The sequence below is a fragment of the Cibotium barometz genome, chromosome 1 (assembly GCF_041138505.1).
Source record: "Cibotium barometz isolate CiBa-2024 chromosome 1, ASM4113850v1, whole genome shotgun sequence".
In the NCBI taxonomy this organism is placed as follows: Eukaryota; Viridiplantae; Streptophyta; class Polypodiopsida; order Cyatheales; family Cibotiaceae; genus Cibotium; species Cibotium barometz.
In genome coordinates, this window is record NC_141046.1 from 47,945,197 (window position 1) to 47,957,996 (window position 12,800).

Here is a 12,800-nt window from a genome sequence, read left to right on the forward strand (position 1 = left end):
GCAAGCGATTGGCAAAAATCTTTGTAAAGATTTTATACATAATACCTATAAGTGAGATCGGGCGCCATTGAGCCAAAGAAGTAGGCGAAGGGACTTTGGGCAACAAACGAAGTATGCCCAACTTCCAATCGGCAGGCATATATCCCTCATCCCAAACCCTTTGACAAATAAGCGTCAAAGGCTCTGCAAGCTGATCAGCATATTTTCGAAAAAACTCATTTGTCAAACCATCCCAACCAGGGCTCTTTCCCATGGGAAGTCTGGAGAGAACAACTTCCACTTCCCCTTGAGTAATAGGAGCATCAAGCTGAACCGCCACATCAGGGTCAACTTGATATTGTACTTCAGCAAACAATGACTTCCTTGCAGCCAGGACAGCCACATGCTGTTTTTGTATAGAGGCATTAGCAAGACCATAATGCCGCGCTAATTTCCGAGTGTTGGTAAGGAACACTGGCCAAGCATGATAATCAGCCATGGACACTATTGTGGAGAAATGTCGTATCAACTGACGCATATAAACATCAAAAACTTCATGCTCCAAAAAAGTGTGATTTAAGCACAAAGGCAAGCGTCCCAACAAGCCTTTATGTGCATCCATAGGATGATAGACCATTTCAAACACAAGCGGCCAATGATCCGACAAAACCTATTGGGTTGCTGATCAACCATCATAGTAAGAACCTCTGGCAAAAAGAGATCTTGATGTAAAATATACATCCTATCCAACTAGCATAAGTGCCTCGAAACTGTTGTGAGGCATAAGTGTAACCCCTTTCATCTGGATGCAACCAAGACCACATGTCTTGTTTTAGCGACGTTGCTGCAAAAGCTTCCCACGCCATTCTCTCCGGGCCATCCATTACAGAACGAGGCGACGTGGCTTGCTCCTTGGAGACACACATATTAAAGTCTCCCATCGCAAAGCCAGGATGAGAGATTGAAAGAGCACACAAGTCATTCCACAGCAAATGGCGTGCACGAGCATTATTTGGAGCATACACCCCTAACAACCATAAAGGCGTATCATCCCAAACAATCTGTATCACTAGAAATCTTCCATGAACATCTTGAATCACAAGAGAAGGTTGAAACTGCGAACGAACAGCAAACATAACACCTGACTGCGAAGCAGGATGTCCGCTGTAGAAAACATGAAACCCCTTATATACATAGGCTTTGCCAGCCAACTTATGCTGCTTATGTTCAACTGCACACAAAACATCCCAACCATGACAAAAAGTTGTACACCAAAGCTTGAACTGCTTTTGGCGCGAAGAAATACCCTTTACATTCCATTGTACAATTTTCATAAGCCTTCCCAGAAAAGGAATCAACAAGGCGGTGTACTAGGCCCAGGACAATCTGCCAAATCATGAACCTTTTGAAGCATTGCATTTTTAGACATGGTATTTGTGATCTCAGACTGCCCTTGGAGTTCTCGAGCACGTGCCGAGAAGGGTAATGACCATCCCATGGCGAGATGACCTCACCCTTCGAACCAAACACAAGAGGCAATTGTTGTTGTGCTTCTTTTGTTAGGCGACTTCTAATAGGATAGCATTCTACTCTATCCACCCCAAGAGCCCCTGTACCCTGAGAAAGTTGGCCTCCCGGCCTCTCAATCCTGGTTTGTTGCTGGGCACCTGAACCCAAAGGGCGACGAGCATATGTATGCAAGGGCCCCTGATGAGTACGCAAAGGCCCCCGCCAAACAGCAGCTGAGAAATCCTCCCGCGGGGCAACAAATCGTGTCTTTTTACCACGTACTTCCACCCATGGCTGCTCAACCTCATTCTGAACATCCACATGTACATCCATGTGCTGGGCATCATGTAAAGGAGCATCATGCTCATCTTCCACGGGCAACTGCCCATCAACGATATCCTTGGTAGCAACAACTTGTTCTTTCTTAGGACATTCGGAGACAAAGTGGCCATCTCACCACATTTGAAACAGTGGCCAGCAAATGTATCCCACCTCAATTTATACATTAAAGGTTGCAGCCTAGCCATATTGACACGCAAATGTGTCGGCCTAGGTCTCCCAGTATCCCACAACATGCATAGACGATTTCGGTTTCTAGATGTCATTCGAGGCACCACCAAGACATCACCGATACCTCGCATGAGACTTGGTAAAACACACCAAAACATTGGTGGGAATTGTTTCACTTCAACCCAAACTGGGCAAGCCTGGCGCAACATATCTTGGTACTCTGCCATAGGCTTCCACGGAACCACATGAACCAACTGCCCATCCAAAAAGAGTGGCACCTGCTCCAAGACTACCCTACGGGCTTCCGAAGTGCGAAAAAGTATTTCATAAAAGCCTCTCGGACCATCATAAATCTCCTCAAGTGTCTCAGGCGACACCAAGCGGCCCAACCATGCTCTAAGACGAGGCAACAACGGAATACGTCCAGTAAAGAAGAAGATAGCAGCACGATCATGAAAATCTGCTAGTTGTTGTAGCAACAAAGGAGTCTCCATGCATACATCAGCCACACCACCATTATCTACTGCAGCCATTTGCACGCTGTTTGCCTTCACATATTCTTGCAGAAGCTCACTAGTGATCTGCAGCAAACGTGCAAACTCCGGAGAAGGTACCTAAGAACTTTCCTCTGCATTCTCTCCAACATTCAACGGAGTGTAGCTTGCATCAACATCAAGCCTTGAGGCATCTGAAGCATAACCCACATCCTTCTCGATCATCTCCTCAATAAGATCCATGTTAAGGCTATTGGCAGCCATGCCGAGTCATCCAAATCCATGTACAAAAGCAAAGAAAACCCGTTCTCTCAAACCCTAATTCAGCACCTGAAAACCCTAATTCAGCACCTGCAAACCCTAATTCAGCAGTCTGTACAGCTGTCAGCGGAGCTTCACCGTTTGCAAGAGCAGCAATGAAATTCAAACCAAGAGCAACTCCATTTACTGGACACTGGAATTGGATGAACTTTTGGATGTTGGAATACACAGACCTTCCCCACCGAACAACCTGCACAGAGGAGTACAAGCGTACAACAATCTCCAGCAGGCAGCACAGATGTATGGCGAGGTATGGGCAGGCGTGCAAGCAACAAATCGACAACTGTGCACAGCGTATAGGAAGTCTCTACTCTCTCTCTCTCTCTCTCTCTCTCTCTCTCTCTCTCTCTCTCTGTGTGGCTCTCTCACGCTAGTGGCAGCAACACAAACAAAATAACACTCTCTTGAGTAGTCTCTCTCTCTCTCTCTCTCTCTCTCTCTCATAGGCCCATTGAGTCTTTAGTAGACGCTTAATATATCTTTCTTTCTTTCTTTCTCTCTCTCTGTGCATCACATCATGGACATCTTTCATCCCCCTTAACCGTGCAGGAAACCTAACTCTAACCCTAATCTGCTGACATTTATGTGTTTTCAGCATTATGTTGCAAGGGTTGAAAATGAAATAGGTTGCAAAGTGCAAACTCTCCGTACAGATCGAGAGGGGAGTATATGTCTGATGCTTTCAAATCATACTTGGTTGAAAAAGGCATTAAGAACCAGTGTACCATGCCATACACACCACAATAGAATGGTGTTGTAGAAAGGAAGAACAGGTCCTTGATGGAAATGGTTAGATGTATGGTCAAGGGCAAGGGTTTGCCTCATATATTCTGGATGGAGGCAATCATGTGTTGTTACGCATGTTTAGACAGATGTCCTATAAAAGCTTTGAAAATCATCACTCCATATGAGGCCTGGTATGATAAAAAGCCTAAAGTTGATTACTTCAGGGTTTTTGGTTGTCTTGCATATGCCCATGTGCCTCAACAGATGAGAAGCAAGCTTAATGACAAGGCAACAAAATGTATTTTTGTAGGGTACAACAGTAGTAGCAAAGGCTACTGTCTCTGTATTCCGCTCAACTAGAGGATTTTTGAGAGTAGAGATGTGGTGTTTGCTGAAAATGAAAATCAGCCTATGGCTGAATTTGGTAGACAGCTGTACAGGGGTCAACAAGACATGTTTGAAGGGTTACTTCCACTTGCAATTGATGGTACAACAGTACAATTGGCAATGGAACATGTGTTGCAGCCAAATAGACATCATGTGGATGCTGAAATTCAGCAAAATGAACAGCCTGTTATGCATGATGATGTAGAAGAGGTTGTGAGAGAAGAGCGGACAACTATACAGGAGGCTAGATCAGTCCCTAGATGGCTGGTCCGAGCTCCTCTCTGTAGTAGGACATGGGCTGGTTCTAGGAATGAACCACATCATGCGGTTGTTGCTTGGTTGATTAGCTTGTGTGATGTTGATGAGCCAGGCGCATTTGAAGAAGCTCAAGAACATGAGCATTCGATGGAAGCTATGCAAGATGAGATGAATGCCATACGTAAAAATGGCACTTGGGATTTGGTGGATTTGCCTATTGGCAAGAAGACAATTGGCACTAAGTGGGTGTACAAAGTAAAGAGGAAAGCTAATGGTATTGTTGATAGGTACAAGGCAAGGCTTGTGGCCAAAGGATATGCGCAGCAAAAGGGCATAGACTATGATGAAACTTTTGCACCTACTTCTAGAATGACCACCATTAGATGCATGATTGCATTGGCTATCCATTATGGTTGGAAAGTATATCAGTTGGATTTTAAGATGGCCTTTGTTAATGGGGATTTGCAAGAAGAAGTGTATGTATTTCAGTCCATTGGATTTGAGGCAAAAGGTTAGAAAGAAAAGTATGTAGATTGAAAAAGGCATTGTATGGTCTTAAACAAGCTCCTCGAGCTTGGTATGAGAAGATACATGCTTATTTGACTAGCCAAGGCTATCAAAATAGTCTGACTGAATGTACCCTCTATGTTAAGGTGGATGAAGAGGATTTGATATGGCCATCCTCTCTGTGGATGACATGATACTCCCTGGGACAAATGAGGATAAAAATGCAGCATTCAAGGTTGATTTGGAGGCCTCATTTGAGATGTGAGATCTCGGCCTATTGCACTTTTATTTGGGCATATGGTTTATGCAAACAGATGAGAGCATTGTGCTGCTACAACCAAGTACATAAAGGGGTTGTTGGAAAGGTTTAAATTTCAGGATTGCAAGCCTATTTCTACTTCGGTAGAACCCGGACTTAGGCTAAGTATGTATGATGCAGGAGAGTCTTGTGATAGCACATATTACAGCCAAGCGACGGGCTGCCTTATATATTTGTGTAATACAAGGCTGGACATACAACATGGGGTGTTTCAGTTGAGTAAGTTTATGCACAGCCGAGGGTCAAAGCATTGGCAAGATGTGAGGCGAGTGTTTTGGTACTTATAGGGTATCTACTGTACCTGTGAGAAATTAGGGTTTGCAGCATTTTGGAATTCTCCAAAATTGTCTAATTAGATGCTACAGCTATCATAATATTTGGGGGTTTTCAAAAAATTGTACCATTAACCCGTAATTAAAGGCCCTGCAAACACCTAATTTGAAATGACGAGCCAAGTGTCCACTACTTGGTGTCGCCGCCGGAAGAGGATCTACACCGGCAAACATCATACATAGGAAGTTCCTACAACTTCCACGTTTTTATGTTTTAGCTATGTGTGTTTGAGTCAATAGAGGTACTATGCCCGGGTCGTCCCCCAAAATGTGTATTTATTTTGTATGTTCCAAACTTTGAGCTTTCATAAATCCTAGCCAGGAGTAAGGGGGGGTGACAAAGATGAGTTGCTATACTCTACCTCGGGAGGTGTTGAGTGGTGAATCAGCCGAGGGGGGACTGGAAAGCAGAGTAGGTAATGAAACTTTTTTGCATAAGGGTCTCACCACTCCTTCACTCCGAAGGGGGGTTTGTTGGGAAATCGGAGGTAAGTGTGGGAACAGTCTCTGTAAGTAGTCATGTCACACCTCATTTAATAAGGTCAAAGAAGAGGTGGTACTTTCAGCCCATAAAAGGGGCACCAATGTACTCACAAATTAATCAATCAAGTAATCAAGCAGTGTACTTTGTGCCCACACTACCGTGTCTTATCTATACTCTCTCTCTTCCTTATCTCTCTAGCCATGGCTCTCTTGCGCACACACCCACCATAGCTCTTGAGCCAACACTCTTGCTGTTTTCTATGTATTTCTGTTGAACATTAGGGTTTCTCAAACCCCAACAGTTAACACTGACCCAAGGGCAAGTTAGGGATCTAACATTATCACTCGATGAAGAGGACCAAATTGCTCTTTGAATAGGCAGTGAAAGCGGCCTCTAATTTCATAGTACACTAGGCTTTGAAGAATGGTGTGCTCCTTGGTCACTACCTCATGCATATCACATATTTGTGCATCTTTGCAGCTATTCATTTCATTGGACAGACTTGGTATAAGATTCCTCAAGATCTCCCTAAACACAAGCAACAATATCGGCACCAAATAGAAGGGGTGTAGGCTAGCTCACCTCCCAACCGTAGGTCTAAATCCATAGACCATCCCCGAGCCCTTGGGCTAAGGCTTCTGTGGACCATATCCCAAGCCTAGGCATAGGCATCCTGCCATCTGACCACACCGGTAGGATATAGCAAACAATATGGTCTGTCCACACAAAAAGCTCACCCCACTTATATAGCCTTAGTCAACCTATAATTAGCCGCTGACTCATAAGTAGCTATAACTTAATGGGATAACACTTATATCTAACCCAAGTTATCACAGTCTGCTGCACTAATCCTCAGGGTCCTCTAACCCCAGATTAGGCCCCACTATCCATGTGGTTAGCATTAGGTACGTAACACTTGGGGCCTCAATGTGATTACACTTGGAGCTTCCCATGGAGATTCTCAGTGCATGTGCATGAATCCTCAGTTAGGTGGGTTTCATCCTTGATGTATCCATGTCTTGTGGACAGAGGACATTTGTGATGAGTATTCTGTTCTTGCCTTGATGATGCGTGGCGTTGTTCAAGGTACTGAAATGGTGGGTGGCAAAGCATCTATAGAGAGAACATATAAGGAAGTGTATTTCTGCAGCTCCTGTGATAACCCTGTGGAAGACCACCGTGTGAACATTGTGCAAATCCACAAAAATAACTTTTCTCCTTGATGCTTGGCTTTCCTCAGTTTTGGCCAGAGGTGTGTAGATGTGGTCGAGTGTGGAGTGATCTTGCTGGAAGCTTGCCTAGCCCATGAATCCCATGTCTTTCTGCCCAATCGCCTCTACTGCTGATCCAAATATCTTCGCTATGGCCTACCATAATGGTTTAGTCGTTTTGTGAGTTCATTGTGTCTCTTCCCTTGAATGGGTATAAATCTTGGCTAGGATTGGAGTGAGGCTAGTACAACTGTTGGCCGTTGGTAAATAACTAAGAGTCAAGACCCACGGCCAAGTCATGAGTCATGACCCAAGCTATCCCCAAACTGAAGATTAGCAAGGGAAAAGATCAGAGTCAATAGGACACCCATGCAGGGTTGATTGGCTGCATTGAGGAGTTTGTGGGCGTTTGGATTTTTCGCCTTGCCATTCTTGAGTTTCCGGATAGCTTGGGTTATGACTCAGTGGTGAAAAGTGCAGATGTAGTCGTCATGGTATATCTGTGACACCCATGCAAGGTTGTGTATAGCTGGGTGAGTGAGGGGCATAGTCATAGGGAACGGATGTTTTGGTCCCTAGAAACACGTTTCTCCGTTTCAGGTCCCCATCCATTTCCATGGCCGTTCCTCATTTCCCAAGTGACATTGTGACAGGAAACGGCCATTTCCACCCCTAAAAACTCGTTTCCCCGTTTCCATTTCTCGAACGTTTCTGTTCCTGTTTCTCGTTTCTGGTGACTATGGTGAGGGGGCAGGCTGATTTCCTTTTGAAGAAGCCTAGCAGTCGTTTTTTTTTTTGCGAGAAACTCCTGTTTCTTACATCTAACGAGACACCTATATGGCTTTGTTTGGCTGGCTAGTGGGTGGTGATGGCTGAACTCTTTATTCCTTTTCTGCAATGTCTTATATTCCTCATCATACCCTCCATTTGAGTGGTGGTGCCTTCTCAGGCTTTCTTGGTGGACTTGGCTGTATTGGCTCTGTGGCTGTGGTGTGGAGTGCATGACTAAGAATTCTTCATTCATTTCTGGTATAAGGCCTAGATTCCTCATACCATCCATTGTGAAGGCTGGTGCTTTCTGGGGGCTTTCTTGGTGGGTTCAATTGTACATGGAAAGCTATGTTGGGCTGTGATGTGGAGTGCATGGTTAAGATAGGAGGCTTTTTTTTTTTGTGTGTGAACAAGGTGTTGATTGAGGCCAGCGGGTAGACAAGTTAAGGTTGTAGAGTGGGTCTTGTTCTTGAGAGTAGTGATACTGATGGCAAGCTAGATGATAAATTACAATCTGAGTTGGGGTTGGTGGTAGCCCTTGTTGCGATGTCGCTCTTGCAGGACGGACTCGTCTGGCTGGGACATTGTGGAAATAGTTGTCATTGAGGAGATCTGCAGAATGAGTCGTCGTCAAATTGTTTAATCCTTTTTTGAAGAGAGCTTATTGTCCATCTTTGTACTTTTAGAGAACCATTTGACCTTTAGTGGCATCCACAGGAGCGTCACATTCATTTTCCGAATGACATATTGTAGATTAGTTACCCCTACAAACTGACAAATTACCCCTACAAACTGACAAAATATTTCTTTTGTTGTTGCAAATTAAGTCAATATACCATTACTGAAAACAGTGGGACTATTGAATTGTGAAGAAAGATGGATCTTAAACCTGATTCATTGTTGATTTTTTTTGAATTTGTAGGAGAGAGAAGACATCGTAGACTTCAAAAAAGTAAACTTGGCTGTTGGAAACTCAGTTGAAGTCAGGGGAGCACGTGAAGTTTGTCTTGCACACCCTGTGGAGTTATCATTGCCCATCAATAGGAGCTCACCAATCAGAAGCTTGGCAGCAAGTATTCTGTCCATAGCTGCTTATACAAGAAGTCATGCTTCAGAGAATGAGGATGTTGCTGCTCGACTGTCTTTGCATATCACAGGGCCTACTTTGGTGGCTAGCATCACAGGCCTTGACTTACCTTTACACCAAGCAGAAGAAGACCTTGACTCTGGGTTCGTGAAACTGCTCTACACGAGGGAGAGTGAGTACATTGGTGGGCAATCCGGCCCACCACCGCTAGATTTTAGCAAGAGCTTTGATAAAGCCTCAATATGGCCCTTCCCGTTTCTCAATAGCTCAGATCCAAGGTTGTCGGTTCTTGAAGAAATGCTAAAAGCATATTTGGGCTCTAGTAGCTACAGGAAAAGATCTTTCACCATTCTTCATGCTAAAGTGGCTGCATTGACATTTGTACTGTTTGAATTTGAGATAGAGAGAATACTTAACAAAGAGGACTTTGAGCCCAAACTCTGGCCGGAGTGGAAGACGAGGCCGAATGTTAAAACATACAGATTCCAAGTTCTAGCCAAAGTGCAAGACAACACACTGGTCCCCATTACAGTGCAACCTTTGAAGCGCTACAAAAATGTTGAAACATATACATGGAGGGATGTCACATCCAATGTATCATATACGAGTTTTTCTTCATACCTTGTACCGTCTAGTCCTATGACGCTTGATATATATTGAGGTCCATTTGCATGCCCCATGGAAACCTTTTCTTCCATTACTATTTTTTGAGGCTTTTAATTAATGCTGTATATTGTTTGTTTGCACCACTGCTTTTTTTTTCTTGACCATCGGAGCCATCAGATTAATCAAATAAAAAATGAGGAATAGCTAAAGAGGTGGAGTCGAGGATTGAGAGAGGCTCTCGATCTTTAAAGTTCTCTCAAGCATTGAAGCTCATAAGCTTAGATTGTTCAACTTGCTTGATCCTGTCGAAAGTGTCATCTTGTTCATGATCTGATGCCCCTTGTCCACTTGTAAAGAATGGTAGAATGGCTGGTGCTGTTTGATAAATCTAGGAGTCATAACCTACGTTTGTGTATATGCATTCTTAATCTGCTATATATATATATATATATATATATATATATATATATATATATATATATGTATGTATGTATGTGTATGTGTATGTATATATGTGTGTGTGTGTGTGTGTGTGTGTGTGTACATATATATATATATGTATATATATATACATATATATATATATGTATGTGTGTCTGTATACATACATATATATATATATATATATATGTGTGTGTGTGTGTGTGTGTGTGTGTGTATATACACACACACATACATACATACATATATATATATACACACAGTGTGTGTGTGTGTGTACACACACACACACACACACACACACACACATATATGTATGTATGTATGTATGTATGTATGTGTGTGTGTGTGTGTGTGTGTGTGTGTGTGTGTATACACATATACATATATATACACATATACATATATATGTGTATATATATGTATATGTGTATACACACACACACACACACACACACACATACATACATACATACATACATACATATATGTGTGTGTGTGTGTGTGTGTGTATATATATATGTATGTGTGTGTGTGTGTGTGTGTGTGTGTGTGTGTGTGTATATATGTGTGTGTGTGTGTGTGTGTGTGTGTACACACACACACACACACACACACATACATACATACATATATATATATATATATATACATATATATATATATACACACACACACACACACACACATACACATACATACATATATATACACACACACACACACACACACACACACATACATACATACATACATACATACATACATACATACATATATATATATATATATATATATATATATATATATATATATATATATGTATACACACACATATATATACTCACATACTATATATACATATATATAGTATATGTATGTATATATATATGTATATGTATATATGTACGTATACATATATACACACATGTATATATATATATACATACATATATATATATGTATATGTATGTATATATATACATACATATACATATACATATATATATACATATATATATGTATATGTATGTATATATATATACATATATATAAATATAGATATATATATATATATCACACACACACACACACACACACAAAACCTATAAAGATTCATGTTTTACAATGCCCTTCACCAAGATAACCCCTAGATTGAGTTAGAACAAGACACTTCAATGCTTGGATATTTGGAGTAAGGCATGAATGCATGCACACCTATTATATAGCCAAGAGCAAATACAACAGCTTCATGATGGAATCCTACCGCAAACATGGGCTTGCTAGTGTAGGGGGACATACCCTCTCATTCACGTGTGCAATAAATAAGACATATATGTTGATGGGGTATGGAGGGGGGTTTTCAAAATATGGATCTAAGTGGCTAATAATGAAGTTAGATGGAGGGTTGTTTTCTTATGGCGGGTCATGCTTGGGGTTTTCCCAATTGGACAGGTTTTGGCACGTAGACACGTTGGTCCATCAATTTTTCACAGATGTATGGCCCCGTGGGAGTCCATGGCCCATCTCTTCTGGCATTGCCCTGAGACTTCTGATTTCTTACAGTTTCTTCAGTAGCTTCTGCGGGCACGCTTCCCTAGTGCTTCCTTCGGCAAGGTTTACTGGCTATTTGGAGTTCTCCCTGCTAGGCAAGGGTATGATCTTTTTATCACTTGGGTTTGCTACTGGGCTCTTTGGACTCTATGGAAAGCCAGAAACCATAGAGTATTTGGTGATCCGTCTCCAGCTAAATGCCACTTCTTTCGGGCGTCTCTGCGACAATCGTTCTTGTGATTTGGATTACCTTGCGTACTTGTCATACATTGCTATCTTTTGATGTTGTAGCTTATGTCCTCTTTCTGCATACTGTTTACTGTGACATAAATATAAATAGACTTCACCAAAAACAAGTGTGTATATGCACACGCACGCGTACACGTGTGCGTGTACACACACACACGCGCACACACATATATAAATGTGTGCGTGCATGCACGCGCAGAGAGAGTATACACACTTTTTAGTAGATATATAGTATATATGTGCGCGCGCGCGCACACACACACATTATAGTAGATATATAGTATATATGTGTGTGTGTGTACATATATTATAGTAGATATATTGTGTGTGTGTGTGTGTGTGTCTGTGCACACACACATGTATGTATATATATGTATATATGTATATGTACAATAGAATATGATTTGGAACTACAATGGATGCTCTTTGTACATGGAAGTGGATCTTGAGGAGCTTATACATAATGCAAAAATGTGTTATTGGGAAGAGACTTTAAGGACTTTATGTTCGAAGGATACTAGAAAAGGACACATGCAAGTGCACTTTCTATTCTTCCCTCATAATGAACAACAGATAAACTAGTGATGTTGCTTGCATGGTCATGGAAAATCCTAACGTGAGGATTTGTGTATGATCAAAGAGGTCATGAATATGAGGTGATATACCTTGACAACCACCTCTTCTTAGTTCCATAATCACACACACACACACACACACACACACACACACACACACACACACACAGCCTATAAAGATTCATGTTTTACAATGCGCTTCACCAAGATAACCCCTAGATTGAGTTAGAAGAAGACACTTCAACGCTTGGATCTTTGGAGTAAGACATGAATGCATGCACACCTATTATATAGCCAAGAGCAAATACATAAGCTTGACCATGGAATCCTACCACAAACACGGGCTTGCTAGTGTAGGGGGACATACCACCATGGGAGGTCTCTCATTCACGTGTGCAATAAATAAGACATATATGTTGATGGGGTATGGAGGGGGGTTTTCAAAATATGGATCTAAAAGGCTAATAATGAAGTTAGATG

At 42.0% G+C, this 12,800-nt stretch overlaps 1 protein-coding gene across 1 annotated transcript in view; it reads left to right on the plus strand.

The window, feature by feature from the left end:
* The window catches only part of LOC147642101 (protein TUNICAMYCIN INDUCED 1-like), a 63,342-nt gene extending 53,703 nt beyond the window's left edge, over positions 1 to 9,639 (plus strand). The window contains exon 3 of the mRNA XM_086802903.1: positions 8,731 to 9,639. Within this exon, the coding sequence (XP_086659029.1) occupies positions 8,731 to 9,555 (825 nt within the window). The 3' untranslated portion in view covers positions 9,556 to 9,639. The remainder of the gene's footprint in view (positions 1 to 8,730) is intronic.
* Positions 9,640 to 12,800: the final 3,161 nt, after the last annotated feature.